This window comes from Bos taurus, chromosome 6 (genome assembly GCF_002263795.3).
Source record: "Bos taurus isolate L1 Dominette 01449 registration number 42190680 breed Hereford chromosome 6, ARS-UCD2.0, whole genome shotgun sequence".
Classification (NCBI taxonomy): domain Eukaryota; kingdom Metazoa; phylum Chordata; class Mammalia; order Artiodactyla; family Bovidae; genus Bos; species Bos taurus.
The window spans coordinates 113,056,274-113,079,347 of record NC_037333.1 but is presented as its reverse complement, the minus strand read 5'-3'; the positions used below and the strand labels follow the sequence as shown (position 1 = coordinate 113,079,347).

The following is a 23,074-nucleotide window of genomic DNA, read 5'->3' as shown; positions in this document are numbered from 1 at the left end:
ATGGATCTGCCTGGGTCCCCAGGGACACAGCCTAGGCCAGCGGGTGATCTCAGGGTTCCTGGTCCAGCCAGATCAGCAATGGTATGAGATCCCTGGAAGGCCTGGGCAGCTGGCAGGGTCAGGCTGGGCTGGGGCAGGACTGGAGAGGCCCGAGTGCTGAAGGACTGTGACGAGGAAAGAATCCCAGTGAGCACCTGGGCCCCTGGGATGGCCTGTGGGGAGGGGCCCTGGAGGACTTCAGAGGAGGATGTAGAGGGATGAGGGCCCAGAAGTCAGGACACAGAATGGAAGGGCTGGAGTGCTGGCTGCCCCGTGTGCCTCTGAGGAAAATCAGGGTCTGGAGAGGCATGCCTTCCACCAGGTCCCTCTGGTTGTCCATGGGGGCAGGCCGGCAGAGCCGTTGGGAGCTGAGATCCCTGAAACCACTCTCCTCACCCTGGACACAAAGGTGATGGTGTGACGAAGTCCCCAAGGGGCATGACCAACCCCCGCCAGTGCCCCGCTGGGAACCATGGCTGCCTCTGGACATCACTCAAGCCTCTCTTGTGAAAGAAAGGAACCGGCAAAGGAACAGTGGACAGCACTGAGCTCGCCTGTATCTGTCCCCACCCTAGGCAATCCACGTTAGGCAGGTGGGTGAGGTAGGGCTGTCTGTGCACCAGTGGCCCTGTGGGCTCCACTGGCAGAGCTGAGGAAGCTGGGAAACCACATGCCACTGCTTTGGTGACATCTCCCTTGCACCGAATCCCCCTCTACCCCCAGAGGCTCCTACCCGACGAATAGGGCAGGAAGTCGCGGTGGTCTCGGACCTGCCAGGCGACTTGGTCAGAGTGCACAGCCCGGAAGTAGTCGCCGAGCGTGGCATACTCCACTGAGAAACCGAACTCCGATGCTTCACTGTTGATGTAATCCATCACAATGTCCATGTTGGCGAACTGCAGTGAGGCGTTGAAGAACTGCCTGTCACATCCCTGCAGCCAGGGGACAGAAGCAATGCCCAGTCCTTCTGGGTGCAAGCCCAGCCTGCACAGCCTGCACATCTCTTCATCTGCACGACCGCCCCCCTCTCCCCATGGAGGACACTGAAGCCCTCCACGGGGCTCACTAGCTCTCTCCTCTGGGAGCACAGCAGGTGCTCTGCCCAGTTGAGCTGCGACTATGTTGACTGGTGTCCCGCACTGTCCCATGAGGGTGCCTTTCATGATAAGACAAATTCAGCCAATGCAGCAGGTCCTGTCATCACGCCCATTTCACAATTCAGGAAAGTGAGGCTCAGAGGGTACCAAGACTCACAGCCCCTGAGTAGGGAGCCAGGATTCAGGCCGAGGCCTCTGCTCCCAGCATTGAGAAGGGGAAAGGAGGGGAGAGGTGGGGAGGAGCTGGAGCCTGTGTAAAGGAGGGGCTGCCTTGTAGGCGGAGACTGTGGGGATGATCCAGGGAGGGGGGAGAAGCTAGTAGACTGGATGAGGACTTGGGGTGCAGGGAAGGAGGACTGAGCCAGGGCTGGGTGACCCATTGCCTGGATGGACACTGGAATGGTTAGAGGTGGACACACAATCCTGGGTGGAGCCAGTGCTGGGGTCAGATCGAAGAAAGCAGTACCTGCACAGAGTTGAGGAACCAGGGCCAGGGACCCTAACTTACCCAGGGCCAGAGGATGTGTGCTGTCTGGAACCAGGAAGCTTTATGCAACACACGTTTCCCCAGGAGATGGGTAAAGTCTGGGATGCTGTCCTCAGTGACAGGGATTTCCATGCTGGGGTACTTGCCATCCAGGGATGGACCTGGGAAGATGGCTTCGCCATCCCAGTTAAATCCCTCACTAAGAGAGAGAGGAGCATTAGGGGCCCAGCCCTGAACATGGCAGCAGCACAAGTTCTGGGAGGCAGGCAGGGCTCAGGCAGGCCAGAGCATTGAGGCGTCTGTGTCCCATCATGGGGTGCACAGTGCAGTGCTAGGCAGATGACAGCTGTGTAGACAGAAGATGCCCCCGTGTGAGCCCTGTGGGTACTTGGGTATATCACTCTGGTCTTACAGAGCACCCAGAACCTGCTAGTGAGTCCCCCTTGCCTCTTCTCTCAGCTGCTGCTTCATCCCACCTCCCCTACTCACGGGGGCTCAGCCCCTACCCACGACCTCCCAGGAACAGAGGGCAGAGGGACTGGACACAGGGCCCCCCACCAGAAAGCCCGCAGGAGGGCTGATGCCAGAACTTGGAAGTCTTGATTCAATCGCCTGAGCCACTCCATCTGCCCCATGGCTGCTACCGCGGGACCTTGGCTGGGGTCCAGGCCTCAGTTGTTCTTTCTGTAAGATGGGTGCTCAGTGTGTGCCCTCAGGGCTGGCCAAGAAGGATGTGGCTGAGATGGTCCAGGGAGGGGGCTGGGATGGGGACTGGCCAAAGGCAGGTGCTCACGAGCAGTAGCTGAACTGGTCCAGGACGTGTGTGAAGATTTCCTGCTCTGCTGACAGGGACCTGGACCCTCGCCACACGAACTGCAGCTGCTGCAATCCCGGAGGGAACAAAGTGAGGGCTCAGGGGCGACACGGCTGCCAGCTCCCCTCCGCAGTCCCCGCCTGAATCTCCTTGCCGCACCCGCAGCTCTCAGGGGTTCAGGTCAAGATCCCCCTCTGCTGCCCCCTCCACAAAGTTCCCCCTGACTTCCCAAAGCCACTGGAGGCGGAGGAATTCGCCAGACGCCGCCTGTCTACACCTTCATTTGACCCTCCTTAGGGCAGGACTCTTTGCCAGGACCTGCCAGCCAGACTGTCTGTAACTCGGCTTGAATGTCCCCAGACACGGGGAGCTCATCACCATCCCTAAAGGCACAGCTGCTTTTTTCAGTTCTGATGGTGAGAAAGTGGATGAGTAGACGCGGCTCACCACTCACCCGGTTATCCTGCATGGCCTCCTTCAGGTCGTAGTCGATCCTGGAGATGACGTGGGCATTGAAGCCCGCCAGGGCAAAGAGGGTGGGGGTCGTGGAGGATGCACCAAACGGGTCCACCTGCCAGGAGATCTGCGGCCGGACCCCAAATGTTTCATAGAGAAAGCCGTGTCCTTCTGCAAAGAGATAAGTTTCTGCACTCCCTCAGGGCCCCGTGCCCTTCTCCAGGGCTGGGATGCCACCTAATAGGCAAGGAAGGGTTGTGAAGTAGATGCTAATATTAGGACTTCTTCCCAGAATCATTGGTCTATTCACATCTTAATGCATGATTTAAAAGCCACCCCATAGGAGCAGAAATCAGGGTGACTGCAGAAAGTCCCGTATTTGATATGCGATTGATTCCCCAAGGGTTTTCCCCCAATATAATCTAATCTCTGGCCAACCCCCCACCACCTCCTGGGTATACATATACTGGCCTGGTTACACTCAGATAGGATATCTGGGCTGACGTTTGCCCTTTATGACTCACTGCTTCTACTGCAGACAGGACTGTGCTCTGGAATGCACACAGGCATGTGAACGCTGGATGCTCCCCTGCAGCCCTGGCTTGGGGAACATTCTGGGAAAACTCCTCTGCTCCACCCCGGGTGGCGTCAGAGAAGAGGGCCCATAAACACAGGCTTTGGTGGTGTGGGACCACAGCAGCCTGGGGTGTTATCAGGTCTGCCCCTTCTGCGTCTCCACCCCGCCTCAGTGGTAGAACCGAGAGGGATGAGGGAGATGCCTGCGTCGGTGAGGGACTGACAAAGTCTGACCAGGGAAGGAACGCTTTGGTGGAGAGTCTGTGTACAGCCCCATCTAGAGCAGGGAAGGACGCATCTGATGGAAAAACCATGGTTGTGGTTGTCGCTTTTTCTCTCTAACAGATGGGAGCCAGCAGTTCCAGAACGACTCCTTTAAAATGGTTTTTTTTTTTTTTTTTTTAATGCCGGGAGAAGTTTGATCCTCAGAGGTTAAGAAGACATGCCTGATCTTCTGGGATACTGAATGGTCATGGTATCCTGTGAAAGATGGGGAATCCTGGCCATTTGAAGGGTCTCTTAACTATGATACTGTTTTACAAGTAGACCGGTTCTGAAGAAAACAAGAGAAACGGGTACAAGTGCCATCTGTCTTGCTCTTTATCTCTCTGTGAGACATTCCAGACTTGTGTCCCAAGGGTACAGATTTGGGTGTGAAACCTACAGCTCCCTCCTGTTCTCTTACTTTGCCTCTGTATCTGAGGCTCCCAAATGAACAGGCTGAGAATCAGGGCAGGGTTCTAGGAGGGGTTGCCTCAGTCTCAGTAGACTATTTAGAGGATCTGAAAGGTACATGGAAGGCTTTATGGGACTAACTTTACCTTATGACCTTATTTGGCGAGATGTAGCACATGTTTTGGGACAGACACTGACTCCTGACTCAAGAGCTTGAGTTTTGGGGGAAGCTACTACTTTTGGCAAAGAATGGCTTAAGTAAGGAGAAAGTGGGAACACGAAATAGCCCTCCTCCCTACTTGGAGCCAAGCAGTTCCCATAACAGACTCCCTCTGCTGGATGTATTCTTGCGGGACTCAAGCGAGTGCTCACTGACTTTTAAATACGGTAAGTTGGCTGAGATAGAACAGGGAGAGAAGGAAACTCCTGGTAAATTCCTAGATAATTATGGGAGGCTCTCTACATGTTCACTGATGTTGACCCTGAAAGTTCAGATGGAGAAATGGTCCTAAAAAATAGATTCCTCACTCAGTCAGCTCCACATATCTGCCATAAGTTACTAAAACAGGCGTTTGGACAAAATCAGTTTTTAGAAAAACTGTTGCAGCTGGCTCAGACAGTATGTTATGGCAGAGAAGATGAGGAGGAAAATAGGAAAACATAACCAGTCAGAAGACTGATGCCCCAACAATGGCTGTTAGACCTGCTCTGAAACAGCCTGAGCAAAATGCCCGGAGGGACCTAGGTAAAAAGGGATGGGCTTGCTATTACTGTGGAAAGGACAGACATCTCAAGCAGGATTGCCCTCAGGCATCTAAGCTGCCTTCGGCTCCATGTCTGGTCTGCAAAGACCATACTGGAGAAGAGACTGCCCTCTGAGGTGTAGCCCCCTGGGGCTGGACTCTCAAGATAATTGTCACTGAAGGTGCTTTGGGTCCCCACACAAGCTCCCCTCCTAATTACACCTGAGGAACTCCAGGTATTAATAACTGTGAAGGGCCAATCCGTCCATTTCTTTTGGAAACTGAGGAAAATTTCTCTGTGGTCACTGAAGACCTTGGTCCGCTTTCCTCCCAGTCCACTTCTGTAATGGGACTGTCAGGACGAGACATATGCTGTAATTTCAGTCATCCTTTAAGCTGTGACTGGGACTCTGTGCTGTTTTCTCACAAGTTTCTAATGGTGCTGAAGTCTCCCTCACCCCTTCTGGGGAGGGATATACTAAGCAATGTCCAGGCTTCTGTTTTCATGCATATGGAGCTTTCTGTTTCTTTCCCATTGGTTGAACAAAATGTAAATCTCAAAGTGTGGGCTGATGGAAAAACTGTGTGTTGAGCACACACAGGTTAAAGCCAATCATTAAAAATGTAAAGGAACAAGGACTGTTAATTCCCTGTAACAGTCCATACAACACTCCTATTTTGGGTGTAAAAAAAGTCAAATGGTAAATGGAGACTTGTTCAAGACATACAAATAATTAGTGCCTAATTGTTATACTTTGTTTGTAGTGATGCTTTCTAAGGCCCACTTAACTTCACATTCCAGAATGTCTGGCTCTAGGTGAGTGATCACACCATCGTGATTATCTGGGTCGTGAAGATCTGTTTTGTACAGTTCTTCTGTGTATTCTTGCCACCTCTTCTTAATATCTTCTGCTTCTGTTAGGTCCATACGATTTCTGTCCTTTATCGAGCCCATCTTTGCATGAAATGTTCCTTTGGTATCTCTAATTTTCTTGAAGAGATCTCTAGTCTTTCCCGTTCTGTTGTTTTCCTCTATTTCTTTGCACTGATCGCTAAAGAAGGCTTTCTTATCTCTTCTTGCTATTCTTTGGAACTCTGCATTCAGATGTTTATATCTTTCCTTTTCTCCTTTGTTTTTAGCTTCTCTTCTTTTCACAGCTATTTGTAAGGCCTCCCCAGACAGCCATTTTGCTTTTCTGCATTTTTTTTCCATGAGGATGGTCTTGATCCCTGTCTCCTGTACAATGTCATGAACCTCATTCTGTAGTTCATCAGACACTCTATCTATCAGACTTAGGCCCTTAAATCTATTTCTCACTTCCACTGTATAATCATAAGGGATTTGATTTAGGTCATACCTGAATGGTCTAGTGGTTTTCCCTACTTTCAATTTAAGTCTGAATTTGACAATAAGGAGTTCATGATCTGAGCCACAGTCAGCTCCTGGTCTTGTTTTTGCTGACTGTATAGAGCTTCTCCATCTTTGGCTGCAAAGAATATAATCAATCTGATTTTGGTGTTGACCATCTGGTGATGTCTATGTATAGAGTCTTCTCTTGTGTTGTTGGAAGAGGGTGTTTGTTATGACCAGTGCATTTTCTTGGCAAAACTCTATTACTCTTTGCCCTGCTTCATTCTGTATTCCAAGGCCATGGCAGAAAGTGAAGAGGAACTAAAAAGCCTCTTGATGAAAATGAAAGTGGAGAGTGAAAAAGTTGGCTTAAAGTTCAACATTCAGAAAACGAAGATCATGGCATCTGGTCCCATCACTTCATGGGAAATAGATGGGGAAACAGTGTCAGACTTTATTTTTTGGGGCTCCAAAATCACTGCAGATGGTGACTGCCGCCATGAAATTAAAAGACGCTTACTCTTTGGAAGGAAAGTTATGACCAACCTAGATAGCGTATTCAAAAGCAGAGACATTACTTTGCCAACAAAGGTTCGTCTAGCAAGGCTATAGTTTTTCCTGTGGTCATGTATGGATGTGAGAGCTGGACTGTGAAGAACGCTGAGCGCCGAAGAATTGATGCTTTTGAACTGTGATGTTGGAGAAGACTCTTGAGAGTCCCTTGAACTGCAAGGAGATCCAACCAGTCCTTTCTGAAGGAGATCAGCCTTGGGATTTCTTTGGAAGGAATGATGCAAAGGCTGAAACTCCAGTACTTTGGCCACCTCATGTGAAGAGTTGACTCATTGGAAAAGACTCTGATGCTGGGAGGGATTGGGGGCAGGAGGAGAAGGGGATGACAGAGGATGAGATGGCTGGATAGCATCAATGACTCGATGGACGTGAGTCTGAGTGAGCTCCGGGAGTTGGTGATGGACAGGGAGGCCTGGCATGCTGCGATTCATGGGGTCACAAAGAGTCGGACAATACTGAGTGACTGAACTGAACTGAACTGAAACCTTATACTTTATTGTCTAAAATTGCTGAAAGAGAAAATATTTTTCAGTCACTGATTTGAATGATACTTTCTAGAGTTAACCCTATATTAAGTCATCCCCTTCCTATGACTTTAAGACAAGAGAGGATTTTTAGGTATCAGGCTACTGCCCCATTTGGATTCTGGGTTATACAGAACTTGACTGGCCTTTATATTAACTTATAACTGAGACTCAGCAGGTCCAAACTGACAAGCTAGTTTTGCCCCCAGGAACTCAAAAGGTTTTTAAGACTCTTTAAACTGGTCTCTGGTAGGCTCCCGCTTTGAGCTTACCCACAGGATCAGAATTTAGTTTGTTTGTTACTGAAAAAAAGGCTATGGCTACATTGCTTAAAGGATAATTGACGCTATTGTTGTGCTAATGCCTAAAAGCCTCTTGATGAAAGTGAACGTGGAGAGTGAAAAAGTTGGCTTAAAGCTCAACATTCAGAACACGAAGATCATGGCATCTGGTCCCACCACTTCCTGGGAAATAGATGGGGAAACAGTGGAAACAGTGTCAGACTTTATTTTTTGGGCTCCAAAATCACTGCAGATGGCGACTGCAGCCATGAAATTAAAAGACACTTACTCCTTGGAAGAAAAGTTATAACCAACCTAGATAGCATATTCAAAAGCAGAGACATTACTTTGCCAACAAAGGTCCGTCTAGTCAAGGCTATGGTGTTTCCAGTGGTCAGATATGGATGTGAGAGTTGGACTGTGAAGAAAGCTGAGTGCCGAAGAATTGATGCTTTTGAACTGTGGTGTTGGAGAAGACTCTTGAGAGTCCCTTGAACTGCAAGGAGATCCAACCAGTCCATTCTGAGGAGATCAGCCCTGGGATTTCTTTGGAAGGAATGATGCAAAGGCTGAAACTCCAGTACTTTGGCCACCTCATGTGAAGAGTTGACTCATTGGAAAAGACTCTGATGCTGGGCGGAATTTTGGGCAGGAGGAGAAGGGGACAACAGAGGATGAGATGGCTGGATGGCATCTCTGACTTGATGGACATGAGTCTGAGTGAGCTCTGGGAGTTGGTGATGGACAGGGAGGCCTGGTGTGCTGCGATTCATGGGGTCGCGAAGAGTCGGACACAACTGAGCGACTGAACTGAACTGAACTGAAGTGAACTGAAAGCTCCTAAGCTTATTAATAGACAAAATCTTACTGTACTGACTTCTCATGATGTAAGTGGGATCTTAGACTCTAAAACTCAGAGTGACAATGGCTCCATCTTTAAAACTGCTGTAACTCAAGGTGTGTCAAAAGCTCTTGGAATAGAATATCACTTACACTGTTCCTGGAGATCCCAATCTTCAGAAAAAGTTGGAAAGGCTAAGGACATTATTAAGAGGCATCTGTGTAGGAAACTCAGAAACATGAGACAGTTGGTTTAAAGTTCTCCTTGTAGCTTTAACGAGGGCTCGAACTCCCCCTAAGAAGAAGGACCTGTCTCCATGACAGACTGGTTTTGTGCACAGATATTGTCATAGATCCTGAAGGGTTAAAATTAACTATTTGACTCAGCTTTCAACTTTTCAACCTCCTGATCAATTGAAAGCTTCCCATGGTGGGTTTCTCCACTTCAAGGAAAAGACTTTCTTCAGCTTTTCTTCATCTGATGACATCAACCAATTTTAAGAAGGACTGATATAACGTATTGTTCCTTAACTGTGGACATAATGTAACTTTTAATTTTGATTATGTTTTGACTTGGCTTAATGCCTATTTTGTCTTATATCTGTAACTGCTAAATGGGGTTTGTTTCTAACTGTCTGAAAGCTTTTAAGTTACAAATGGTTGTCCAGGCTCCTACAAGAGCCACAACCTCCTCCAAGTGCTACTTGGGTCCCCTGGATCAGAGACTCTCAATATGAGGGTAAGGAGAATATGTTACATCAACAATTTAGGGACAATGCCCCTCAACAGCAGGAAGTAGCTATGGAATGAAAATGATGCCCCCTTTCCCTTGGCAACATAATTCTCCCAAAAGAAAAAGGAGGATTGAGCGAGTCAATCCCTGGGCAGTTTGATCAGAAGTCCAGGGTCCCTGAGGAGGAGACAGGTGTCTGGGGCTCTCAAGGAGGAGATAGGGGTCTGGAATTCTCAAGGAGGAGGAAAGGACAAATGCTATTTTCCTTATGTTTCCTTACTAAGGATTATGTAAGAATAATGTATCCTGCTTAAGGTCATGTTTCTCCTTCCTGAAAACTTTCTGACTAATCCTGTTGTCTTAAAATGTATACTATGGGAGTAGATCTAGAAAGGTCTTTACAACCTTGGGACATTCTTTTGATTCATTGTAATAATCGATTAAAAACTATGTAATTCCCTTGCTTAGACTAGAGAGGGGGGCATTCTCCGACCCCTTCTGATGTCTATGTCAGAAGCTTCCCCTGTCCCTTTTCATAGTTTAACGAAACTCTGCTACACAAAATCTCTTGAGTGATCAAGACTGGTTCCTGGTCCCAAAGGAAAATCTTTGCCTTCGTAAATTACCAATCTGGTATTGATATTGTTCACAGTAAGCTATCATATAGGCTTTAGCTGGCCAGGCTCTTCTGTCCATGGGATTTCACAGATCACAATACTGGAGTGGAGTCTTCTCCAGGGTCTCTTCCTAACCCAGGGATGGAACTCATGTCTCCTGCATTGGTAGGTGGATTCTTTACCCTTGAGCCACCAGGGAAGACCCCCACCCCACCCAGTTAGGTCAGGGGAATAGACTTCTAGCTGGCACCTGCATTCTCAAGCCTCCCACAGTTCCACAGTGGCTAGAACAAATGCCACATTACAGAAAGTTAATCAGGGTGAAAAGGCAGAAAGATATGTCCCAGAATAAGGGACAAGATAAAAACCCCAGAAAGGCAACTAAATGAAGTGGAGATAGGCATGCTTCCAGAAAAAGAATTCAGAATAATGATAATGAAGATGATGCAGGATCTTGGAGAAATAATGGAGAAGAGGCAAGGAATGTTTTCCAAAGACCTGGAAGAACTAAAGAACAAACAGCAATGAATAATACACTAGAAAGAATTAATAGCAGAATAACGGAGGCAGAAGAATGGAAAAATGACCTGGAAGACAGGATGGTGGAAATGACTGCCATAGAACACAATATTGAAAAATGATGAAAAGAAATGAAGGCAAACTAAGACACCTCTGGGACATCATTAAATGCACCAAAATTTGCATTATACGGGTCCCAGAAAGAGATGAGAGAGTCCCAGGAAGGAAAAACTCAAAGAGGAGCACACCAAGATACATAGTAATCAAACTGACAAAAATTAAAGACGATGATAAAATATTAAAAGCAACAAGGGAAAAACAACAAATAACATACCAGGGAACTCCCATCAGGCTATCAGCTGATTTCTCAACAGAAACTCTGCAAGCCAGAAGGGAATGGAAAGATACATTTAAAGTGATGAACGGGAGAAACTACAACCAAGAATACTCTACCAGCAAGACTCTCCTTCAGATTTGATGGAGGAATCGAAAGCTTTCCAGACAAGCAAAAGTGAAGAGAATTCAGCACTATCAAACCAGCTGTCTTTTTTTTTTTTTTAATTGGAGGCTAATTACTTTACAATATTGCAGTGGTTTTGCCATACATTCACATGAATCGGCCATGGGTGTACATGTGTTCCCCATCTTGAGCCCCCCTTCCACCTCCCTCCCATCCCATCCCTCTGGGTCATCCCAGTGCACCAGCCCTGAGCACCCTGTCTCATGCATCAAACCTGGACTGGTGATCTGTTTCACATATGATAATATACATGATTCAGTGCTATTCTCTCAAATCATCCCAGCCTTGCCTTCTCGTACAGAGTCCAAAAGAGTGTTCTATACACCTGCATCTCTTTTGTTGTCTCGCATATAGGGTTGTCCTTACCATCATTCTAAGTTCCATATATATTTGTTAGTTACGGTATTGGTGTTTTTCTTTCTGACTTACTTCACTCTGAATAATAGGATCCAGCTAATAAAACTGATTCAAATTTATTCTTTTTAATGGCTGAGTACTATGTATTATGTTGATTGATTTGCGGATATAGAGGAATCCTTGCATCCCTGGGATAAAACTCACTTGGTCATGATGTATGATCTTTTTAATGTGTTGTTGGATTCTGTTTGCTAGAATTTTGTTAAGGATTTTTGCATCTATGTTCATCGGTGATGTTGGCCTGTAGTTTTCTTTTTTTGTGGCATCTTTGTTTGGTTTTAGTGTGATGGTGGCCTCATAAAATTAGGGTGATGGTGGCCTCATAGAACGAGTTGGAAGTTTACATTCCTCTGCAATTTTCTGAAAGAATTTGAGTGGGATAGGTGTTAGCTCGTCTCTAAATTTTTGATAGAATTCAGCTGTGAAGCCGTCTGGTCCTGGGCTTTGGTTTGCTGGACGATTTCTGATTACAGTTTCGATTTCTATGCTTCATGGATCTGTTAAGATTTTCTCTTTCTTCCTGGTTCAGTTTTGGAAAGTTGTACTTTTCTACTAATTTGTCCATTTCTTCGAAGTTGTCTATTTTATTGGCATATAGTTGCTGATAGTAGTCTCTTAGGATCCTTTGTATTTCTGTGTTGTCTGTTGTGATCTCTCCACTTTCGTTTCTAATTTTGTTGATTTGATTCTTCTCCTTTTGTTTCATGATGAGTCTGGCTAATGGTTTGTCAATTTTATTTATCTTCTCATAAGCCAGCTTTTAGCTTTGTTGATTTTTGCTATGATCTCTTGTTTCCTTTGCATTTATTTCTGCCCTAATTTTTAAGATTTCTTTGCTTCTACTAACCCTGGACTTCTTCATTTCTTCCTTTTCTAGTTGCTTTAGGTGTAGAGTTAGGTTATTTGATTTTTTCCTTGTTTCTTGAGGTAAGCCTTTATTGCTATGAACCTTCCCCTTAGCACTGCTTTTACAGTGTCCCATAGGTTTTGGGTTATTGTGTTTTCATTTTCCTTCGTTTCTATGCATATTTTGATTTCTATTTTTATTTCTTCTCTGTGATTTGTTGGTTATTCAGCAGCATGTTGTTCAGCCTCCATATGTTGGAATTTTAATAGTTTTTATCCTGTAATTGACATCTAATCGTACTGCATTGTGGTCAGAAAAGATGCTTGGAAATATTTCAATTTTTTTGAATTTACCAAGACTAGATTTATGCCCCAGGATGTGATCTATCCTGGAGAAGTTTCCGTGTGCACTTGAGAAACAGGTAAAATTCATTGTTTTGGGGTGAAATGTCCTATAGATATCGATTAGGTCTAACTGATCCATTGTATCATTTAAAGTTGTGTTTCCTTGTTAATTTTCTGTTTAGTTGATCTATGCATAGGCGTGAGTGGGGTATTAAAGTCTCCCACTCTTGTTGTTTTATTGTTAATTTCCCCTTTCATACTTGTTAGCATTTGCCTTACATATTGTAGTGCTCCTATGTTGGGTGCATATATATTTATAATTGTTTTATCTTCTTCTCGGATTGATCCTTTGATCATTATGTAGTGTCCTTCTTTGTCTCTTTTCACAGCCTTTATTTTAAAGTCTGCTTTATCTGATATGAGTATTGCTACTCCTGCTTTCTTTTGGCCTCTATTTCCATGGAATATCTTTTTCCAGCCCGTCACTTTCCATCTGTATATGTCCTTTGTTTTGAGGTGGGTCTCTTGTAGATAACATATATAGGAGTCTTGTTTTTGTATCCATTCAGCCAGTCTTTGTCTTTTGGTTGAGGCATTCAACCCATTTACATTTAAGGTAATTATTGATAAGTATGACCCTGTTGCCATTTACTTTATTGTTTTGGGTTCGAGTTAAACACCCTTTCTGTGTTTCCTGTCTAGAGAAGATCCTTTAGCATTTGTTGGAGAGCTCCACCAAACCGGCTTTATAGCAAATGCCAAAGGAACTTCTCTAGCCAGGAAACACAAGGGAAGAAAAAGATCTACAGAAAATAAACCCAAAACAATTAAGAAAATGGTAAATTGGATCAAACATATTGTTAACCACACCAAATGTAAATGCATGAAAAGCACCAACCTCCAGTTACCAGGTCACTCTGCTTAACCCAAGCAAAAAATTTGTTCCTATTTTATATTGTTAGGTTAATCATGTTTCCATAATTGTTTATAATTGTAACTGTCTTTTATTTTTTGTCTGGCTATTTATTGTGAATACTGATAAGAATCTTTTACATTTGTGATTATGTAGTTCAGTTCAGTTCAGTTCAGTCGCTCAGTTGCGTCCGACTCTTTGCGACCCCATGAATTGCAGCACGCCAGGCCTCCCTGTCATCACTAACTCCCGGAGTTTACTCAAACTCACATCCATCGAGTCAGTGATGCCATCCAGCAATCTCATCCTCTGTCGTCCCCTTCTCCACCTGTACCCAGTCCTTCCCAACATCAGAGTCTTTTCCAATGAGTCAACTCTTCGCATGAGGTGGCCAAAGTACTGGAGCTTCGAGCTTTAGCATCATTCCTGCCAATAAACACCCAAGACTGATCTTCTTTAGAATGGACTGGAGGGACTCTCAAGAGTCTTCTCCAACACCACAGTTCAAAAGCATCAATTCATCGGTGTTCAGGGTTCTTCACAGTCCAACTCTCACATCCATCAATGACTACTGGAAAAACCATAGCCTTGACTAGACGGACCTTTGTTAGCAAAGTAATGTCTCTGCTTTTGAATACGCTATCTAGGTTGGTCATAACTTTCCTTCCAAGGAGTAAGTGTCTTTTAATTTCATGGCTGCAATCACCATCTGCACTGATTTTGGAGTCCCCAAAATAAAGTCTGACACTATTTCCACTGTTTCCCCATCTACTTCCCATGAAGTGATGGGACCAGATGTCATGTTCTTCACTTTCTGAATGTTGAGCTTTAAACAAACATTTTCACTCTCCTCTTTCACTTTCATCAAGAGGCTTTTTAGCTCCTCTTCACTTTCTGCCATAAGGGTGGTGTCATCTGCATATATGAGGTTATTGATATTTCTCCCAGCAATCTTGATTCCAGCTTGTGCTTCTTCCAGCCCAGCGTTTCTCATGATGTACTCTGCATAGAAGTTAAATAAGCAGGGTGACAATATACAGCCTTGACGTACTCCTTTTCTTATTTGCAACCAGTCTATTGTTCCATGTCCAGTTCTAACTGTTGCTTCCTGACCTGCATATAGGTTTCTCAAGAGGCAGGTCAGAGGGTCTGGTATTCCCATCTCTTTCTGAATTTTCCAGTTTCTTGTGATGCACACAGTCAAAGGCTTTGGCATAGTCAATAAAGCAGAAATAGATGTTTTTCTGGAACTCTCTTGCTTTTTCCATGATCCAGCAGATGTTGGCAATTTGATTTCTGGTTCCTCTGCCTTTTCTAAAACCAGCTTGAACATCTGGAAGTTCACGGTTCACGTATTGCTGAAGCCTGGCTTGGAGAATTTTGAGCATCACTTTTCTAGCATGTGAGATGAGTGCAATTGTGTGGTAGTTTGAGCATTCTTTGGCATTGCCTGTCTTTGGGATTGGAATGAAAACTGACCTTTCCCAGTCCTGTGGCCACTGCTGAGTTTCCAAATTTGCTGGCATATTGAGTGCAGCACTTTCACAGCATCATCTTTCAGGATTTGAAATAGCTCAACTGGAATTCCATCACCTCCACTAGCTTTGTTCGTAGTGATGCTTTCTAAGGCCTATTTGACTTCACATTCCAGGATGTCTGGCTCTAGGTGAGTGATCACACCATCGTGATTATCTTGGTCATGAAAATCTTTTTTTTGTACAGTTCTTCTGTGTATTCTTGCCACTTCTTCTTAATATCTTCTGCTTCTGTTAGGTCCATACCATTTCTGTTTGAGTACGTAACTATTACTCAATACCATTGTGTCATGATTGGTCAACAGAAAAATAATAGAATGTATCACTAAAACTACCATTTCATAGAAAAACCTGTAATCACTTTTTAAAATGCAGATATATATCACAATTTTCTTGGAATCTTTTTTTTAAAATATAAATGCCCAGGCATTGCTGTTTTTTCTCCAGAGCTCCAGATACATTTGTTATGAACCACCATAGTTAAAAAACAACTGGACTATATGATGATTTTTTACTTTTATCTAGTTTGTTTCACTTTTGCTATTTAACATTCAGTGCTTCTCACTTCGTTTAGTTTTTGTTTTCCAATTTCTGCATCTCTTTTTTTGTTCTTTTTCACCCCTTCTTCATTTGTAGTAGCAATGCTTTTGTGTATATATATATATATATATATATATGCATAACATATACTTATATATCTTAGAATATTTATGAATTTCTGCCTAAATAAAAAATGCATGACATTTTGATTTCAGTTGTTTGACTAAGGATGAATAGATGCTAGATTTTTAATTAAAAAACAGGTATGCAACAAACAAGAAAGGTGTACTGTACAGCATAGGGAACTTTATTTAATGCCTCATAATAACCTATAATAGAAAAACATTTCAAAAATAATATGTGTGTGTATGTACACCTGCATCAATCGCTCTGCACCTAAAACCCTGTAAGTCAGCTGCACCTCAATAATATACATAATAAGAAAAAGTAAGTAACTTTTTAAAAAAGAATGCGACCATCACCTGCTAGCAGCGTGATTCATGTAAGTTTCAGCAGCATTTTTGCCTCATATTCAACCTCCAAGAATGGGTTTTGTAAGTCTCCCCATCTCCAGGACTGCGACCAGGACTGAAGGAAGGAAGTGTATGCCTTGTTTTTAGAACAGGAGGTCATCATGAGATGAAGTCAGGGCCCATCCTCTGAGGGTCCCAGGAGCCTGATGGTGTTGGAAATGGAGCCTCAGAGAATATCCTGGGGAGGATCAAGAGGTCCACAGCCCTTCCTGCCCCAGTGATGGGAACCTATCTTAGCTTAGATTCTGGCTCTTCTGGTCTGCCTTTCAGGGTCAGCTGTGCGGTGTTTAAGAAGGTGAGCATGGTGGTCTGAGGCCAGAGATGAGGAATGATGATTCTGTAGGTACCCGGAGGAAGACAGCTCAGTGCCCTTTCCCTCCCTCTATGCCCACCAGCCCTGGCTGGTCAAATCCTGGACTGAGCCCTGGGGACCCAGATAAGAATCAGATACCGGTCACTGCCAGAAGCAAACTGTAGGTCACGGTGAAGAGGGGAGGTGCTTGAGCACTGTGGCCCCAGTGGAAGGTTCCTGGACATGAGACTCCCTAGGTGAGTCTGACTGGAAACAACAGGAAACCTTGTTCTGAACCACAGGAGGCCTTGTCTTAGGGGCAGATCTGGGAAGCAGGAAGCAGAAGGAACAGGAGGAAAGCAGGAGGTGAGGCCTGAGGCTGCATTTTGCAGACAGGGGAGTTTCTATGGTAAAACATAAAGATTCCCATGAGCTTATCACTTCCATCTAGAAATAAGGCAGTAGAAACTCAGAAGGAAGGAAGCACCGATTAAAGAGTTGAGAGGAGAGACGAGGTAAGAAAATCCAAAGAGAGAGCCCAGTGCCATCGTGATGTCCTGCACAGGGTCCGACTTCAGTGGAGTGACAGTGGGCTAGAGCCCAGCCCACACTGCAGTCAACCGGGCTCTCCCACTGACACTCTGCCCTCCTGTAGCTTCAGTCTTAGTGTCTCTTCTGCGAAAGAGACTGCGAGCCTGATGCCCTCTGGACACCCTGCCTTCCGGGGTGAGTGAAGTGATGCCTGTGAAAAACACCTGTTAAGCAGAGGAGAATGTGCCCTTCGTGGCAGTATGTGTGGTGATGGAGGTTGTGAAGGTGATGGTGGTGCGACCGTGGTGGTGTTAGTAATGCATATGGAAGAGGCGATGGTGGTGATATGGTGGTATTGATGAGAGCTGTGTTGGTGTGACGGCTGTGATGCCAGTGGTTGTGGTGTTGACAGGGATAATGATGATGCGAATGGAGTTGGTGGTGATGATGGTGGTAGTGAGGATGGTAGAGGCGGTGGTAATGTTTGTCAGTTTCTGTTAGGCTGTTGGCACGGATGATGGCGGTTGTGCAGTAGGTGGTAGAGTTAGCCCTGGAGGTTTGGTGGTGGTGCTGGAAGTGGTGGTGCGGGAAGCAGTTGGGGTGTTAGAGGTCACCATGAAGGTGATAGTGCTGGTGATCCAGGTGCTGCTTGTGGTGGTGGAGACGGTGCTGCTGGTGGCAGGGGGCTAATGTTAGCAGTAGACGAGCGGCTGTTGGTTTTTGGGGTGGTGAAGGTGATGAGATTTGGATGGTAGTAGAGGTGTTGGTGTTGTGATGGTGTGGATGTAACAGTTGAGAGAGTGGTTGTATGCACTGGTGTTAGAAGGGGTATTGAATTGGAGGTGAAATGAGAAATGGGGAAACGGGAAATGAATACATTTTCAATAGATTTCCCATATTTTTCTACATTTGCTTCCTTTTGTCCCCTTCTCTACAAGAATGGTGTTTAAAATAATTAACACACTTTTAATTTTGATGGTGGTCGGAATGCAAATAGTGGTGGGCAATGTGGTGGTTTTGGAAGAGGTGCAGGATGGGTAGGTTGTGGTAATGGTGATAATTTTGGTGTTGGTTGGGGGTGTTGGTGTTAGAAGCGATGCAATGATGGGCTGAGGTGTTAGTGGTGGTGATGGTGGTGCTGGAGGATTCACTATGACTTGGAGGCAGTGGTACCACAGGTGGTACAGGCGCAGACACAGGTGACATTGGTGATGGTGATGGCGCTCATGTTGGAGGTGCTGGTGTTATAAATTACGCAATGATGTGCCAAGATGTTAGTGGCGGTGATGGTGGTGATGGGCATTCATGACAGACTTGGAGGTGGTGTTGTTGGAGGTGGTACAGGTGCGGGTATGGATGGTGGCAGTTGTAATGGTGGTGATGGTGGTGGTGCTGGAGGTGTTGGTATGGTTGAACAGTTGGTGGGTGAGGTGATGGCAGAGACGGCATCTGACCCTTATTGATCATTGACTAGAGATCCACATGCTGTACTCAATGTGATCTATTTGAATTATTTCTATTTAAACTTTATAACACCCCTTTGAGATAGATCATACATCATTACCAAATATTTTTATACAGGAGGCAACTGAGGCTTATTGAGGCTGCATCCTTGCCCAGGGTCACAGGGTTGGGAGTTAGCAGAGTCAGGAACCAGCCAGGCTGGCTCGTCTAGAATCCACACCCTTATCCCCTGTACTTGGGCACACATGGACACGGCGCCAGTAATCAGTGTTGACTGGGCACAGTCTCCTGCCTAAAGGGGAAGACAGAGCTCAGGACCAGGGCTCAGACACCCAGTCCCAGACCCGCAGGAGGCCACAGGGACCCTGATCTGCGGAAGAATAATCAAACCTGTGAGCTGGAGGATCTGGTCATCAATGTGGGTCACGGCCTCGTCGTGCATGACCTGGCCTCCGAGGACAAACTCCAGGCGACCTTTAGCCACAAGCTGGTGGACCTTGGCGTGATGGGCAGAGAGAAACGCCATGTTACACCTCCCAGGCTGAACCATTTTTGTTTGCTAGTCTCATGCCTACTGCATCTCCAGGTCCTTCCTTCAGACTCCTCAGCCTCATTTCTTCTGCAAATATCAGGACACTGTCTGTCCTGGTCAGCACTGTGTCTACCTCTGAGAACGGCACCTGGCCATGGCTGATGCTTCATCAGGCATACATACAGGTACACAACTTTTGTTTTGAAATAATTTCAAAGTTATGAAAGTGTTGCAAGGATTGTAAAAAATGCTCCCCTCCCATAAATCTTTCCACTGATGGTTGTTTTTCAGTTGATCAGTCATCTCTGACCCTTTGTAACCCCATGGACTGAAGCATTCCAGGCTTCCCTGTCATTCACTATCTCCCAGAGTTGGCTCAATCGGATGTCCACTGAGTTGGTGATGCCATCTAAGCTCCTTATCCTCTGTCATCCCCTTCTCCTGCCTTCAATCTTATCCCGCATGAAGGTTTTTCCAGTGAGTTGGCTCTTCTCATCAGGTGGCCAAAGAACTGGCGTTTCAGCTTCCCCCAGTTATCTCTCTGTTAATATTGTTTACCCATTTCCTTAACACTATTTATTTATTTTAATCCAAGATATGGTTTACTTAAACCAATTGAAAATAAACGTTAGAAGCGTCATGTCTTTAATTCCGTAGTTCACTAAGTCTTGAGCAAGAAGATCATTATAGCTCTTATATAATTAACTAAATCGGGAATTTAACATTAATCATGCTCCGAGTGAATTCACATACAGCTGAAGAGGCTAGCCCCATCCTGTGATGACATGGAGATGGGGAGAGGACCTGGCCCCAGACTGCCTCTCCAAGGACCATGGCCTCTGACCCACTGTGATACAGAATTAATCAGAAGGGTAATCCACAGGGACTTCTGCACCCCTGGATGGTCAGTGGCTCCAGTGTCCATGGGAGCCACGCAGATTCATAAGTGAAGTCAGAGGGTGTGGACACAGGGTCACCCTGATGTGCCCAGGGTCAAAAGTGACCCCATTCACACCCGCTGAGTGCCCAGCTGGGCTGCCAGAGCTGCAACTTTTCAGGAGGAACCAGAAAGGCAGGATCAAACACAAACCTGTCCCCTGGGCATGGGGCTGACCACAAACCTGTACTAAATGGGCCCTGGGCACAGCTCAGCACAGTTGGGGCCTCCTGGTCTATGCAGCCCTGACCTGGTCACACGGAGCACAACCCAGGAGCTTCCTGAAGGGTCATCCCCGGGACCCCCAGGACATCTCCTCTCAGCTGGTGAGGACACCCTGAGGGAAGCGTTACCTTGCGTTTCTGCCAGTGCGAGGCGACGCCATCCCACCACAGCCGGAAATATTCCTGCTCCACGGCGATGAACCTGCGCTTTTTCTCAAGGGTCAGTGCCTCCACCACGGAGTTGTAGACGTTGGTGACATAAGCCTGCATGTTCTCCTGGGGTGGGGAGGAGGAGAGACCATCACTGCAGACCCGTGGGGGAAACCACAGGGCGTGGACCAGGGACTGACGAGGAAGGTCCAGGGAGACATGGTGCCTGGTGCTCCCACCAAGCCTGTCCAGGCCCTGCAATCGGCTCCCCCTGCTCCTCAAACAAGGGAGCCCAGCGTCCACTCTGTAATGGACACACGGTGAGCCCTGCATTGAGAGAAGCACCCGGGCAGACAACCTTTGATGGGAGTCTGCCCCTGAGGAGAGTCATGAGGAGGCAGACACTCTACGTGACAGAGGGTCGTGCCAGTCCAGCCAAGGCGGGGCCAGCCCAGAGGGGCATGCTGACCACTCCTGCCTTGGAGCACAGACCAATTGACAACAGGGCCCAAGAAGTGAGGTCCAGGGACACTGATGGGCCTTCTTGGGATGAAATAGTGGGGAAGTGTGTGTCAAGGGCTGAGGCTGAGAGAAGCTGACCCCGCGATCTCTCTGAATCTATCTTCTCCCCAGGGGCTGGGAGCCCCCAGGATGGAGCTGAGCATGCTCCCATCTGGGTCAGGCTGACTTGGGCAGCACCCACCCCATTCCTCAGTGTCCCTTCTGTAAACTGGGGGTGACGAGCATGCTTCCCCACTTGTCAGCAGTTCCACACGCAGACGGGTAGCCGGAACCAGGCTCAACACTCAGCCTCAGGGCCTCTTGCTGCCCAACTCCCTTTAAAATGAGCGACTCAGTTATTAACATCTCATGGAAAGTATTGTATCCACGATCATAGAGTGGTCCTATTCATTTATTTCCTTCCTCCTTCCAGAAAGAGCTTGTGCAGGCCTGGGTAATCATTTCAGTTACCTGCACCAGAAACTTATGGAAATCAGTCTTTCCCTCTTTTGCTCTGCCCTGGTTCATTCGTTCACTCAATAGAATTTTGAAGAACACCTTCGACACATTGCAGCTGGGGACACATTCTCACCCCTGCCCACAGCCAGTCTACCTTAGTTGCTCTGTCGTGTCCAAATCTTTGTGACCCCGTGGACTGTAGCCCACCACACTCCTCTGTCCTTGGGATTCTCCAGGCAAGAATACTGATGTGGGTTACCATTTCCTTCTCCAGGGGATCTTCCTGACCCAGGGATCGAACCTGGGTCTCCTGCATTGAAGCCAGATTCTTTACTACTTTAGCCACCAGGGCAGCCGACATTCAGTCCATAGCCAAGTACAGGTGGGCCCAAGGCCAAGTTCCCTGATGGCAGAGACCCAGGACACAAACCCACTCTGGAGTCCAGATGGAAAAAGGACCGCAGCTTCAAGAGGTGTGTGGGGTCACTCGGGCCACCTACCTGTACGGTGTGCAGCCAGCCCACATCCATGTGGCTGTGGGGAACCACGAAGACCCTTAGTTGGGGCTCAGGCTGAGCCCACGGGGGCCACATCAGGCCCAACTGCAGGAGCAGAGGCAGCCAGCCCCGCGGCTCCATCTCCTCGGCCAGCTCAGGGGCTGGAGGACGTCTGCCTGCCTGCAGGGCCCGGCCTCCTGCCAGCTGACTGGGCCACCACCCTTTGGTGGATGCAGTGGGAAGGAAACCAGAGTGACACCCACACAGATGCGGTCACCTGAGCAGTGCAGGCAGGTGGCACTCGCGCACTGCCTAGCAGCACTCTGCTCCCATCTGCGGTGTCCTGACCATCCACCTTTAGACAAACCCCAAATACGCCTCCCCTGGGGGGACTGCCAGCTTCCCTCTGGCCGGGCCTGGCTCTCCTCACCCCAGTCCTCATGCCTTTCCCTTAGGCCTCTCCCAGTATTTCCCACTGGGCATCTTGCCCATCCCTTTCCCCAGCCCACTGGACTGACTCCTTTACACCGCCCTGCAAATCATAACTCTCAGGGTGGGGTCTGCCACCACCAGGAAGCCTGCCCTGGTACACTCTCCTTCACATGAAGCCCCAGTCTGAGACTTGCAATAGGAATTGTAGTTGCTCTTTTAAGAAGGAAAGTTGGCTTTCACAAATAGGACCTGACAACCCGAGTTTGCACAGCTAGTGTAGGAGCAGAAGGCCTGAAATTTTCAGAATTAGGTCTGGATCAGGGATAGCGACCGTGGCAAGATGCCTAAGCTGTCTGCATCTCAGCAGTCCATCTGTAAAATGGGGCGCCCATAGATGTGCTGGGGACCCGAGAGGGAATGCACAGGAGATGACAACAGCGGTGTCTCCTTCCTGGAGGATGCCTGGCACGTGGTGCAGCCTGCAGGGGTCAGAGTGTTGCCTGGGGATCTCTAACCCTGACTCAGGAGCAGGGGTTTTGGAGTGGGCTCCTCTCTCTGACCTCCAAATGCCTGAGTGGCTCTTTCTATCGCTGCCAGACCTGTGACTCACTCTCCCTTCTGGCCACCTTGTCCACTCCCCCAGCAAATACAACTGGAGAGCATGGTCTCCAAGCAGGTCTCCATCCTCTCTCTCCCATCCCGTCCCTGCTATGCACCTGACCTGACTTGATCTTGACTTCCTCCTATTGAGTACAGGACCTGCGTCTTCTCCCTTTGTAGCTGGTGAACTTGTGACTGTCTAGGAACCAACAGAATGGAGAAAAGATGGCCTGTGTGACTTGGAGGCTGTCAGAAGTGGCAAGACACAGTTTGCCTTGGTCCCTGGTGTGCTCGTGTGTGGATCCCGGCGCGCCCGGCTATGGGGAGCCCTAACCAGGCCCTGTGGAAGGAGATGCGCAGCAGCCCTAGGAGCCCTGCAGAGAGAGGGGCAGGCCAGCCCTGCTGCTCCAGCCCCTGCCCCGTGCACCTGTGCCCACGTGGGGATGTCTTCCATGTCCCACAGGTGTCTACTCTCATCCCT

The 23,074-nt window shown here is 47.3% G+C and overlaps 1 protein-coding gene across 1 annotated transcript in view; it reads right to left on the bottom strand.

The window, feature by feature from the left end:
* The window catches only part of LOC532207 (epididymis-specific alpha-mannosidase-like), a 40,318-nt gene extending 18,573 nt beyond the window's left edge, over positions 1-21,745 (bottom strand). The window contains exons 1-7 of the mRNA XM_024993661.2: positions 21,565-21,745; positions 20,084-20,230; positions 18,652-18,757; positions 2,892-3,064; positions 2,417-2,505; positions 1,645-1,822; positions 773-971 (exon numbers count right to left, since the gene is read on the bottom strand). Of these exons, the coding sequence (XP_024849429.1) occupies positions 773-971; positions 1,645-1,822; positions 2,417-2,505; positions 2,892-3,064; positions 18,652-18,757; positions 20,084-20,230; positions 21,565-21,702 (1,030 nt within the window). The 5' untranslated portion in view covers positions 21,703-21,745. The remainder of the gene's footprint in view (positions 1-772; positions 972-1,644; positions 1,823-2,416; positions 2,506-2,891; positions 3,065-18,651; positions 18,758-20,083; positions 20,231-21,564) is intronic.
* Positions 21,746-23,074: the final 1,329 nt, after the last annotated feature.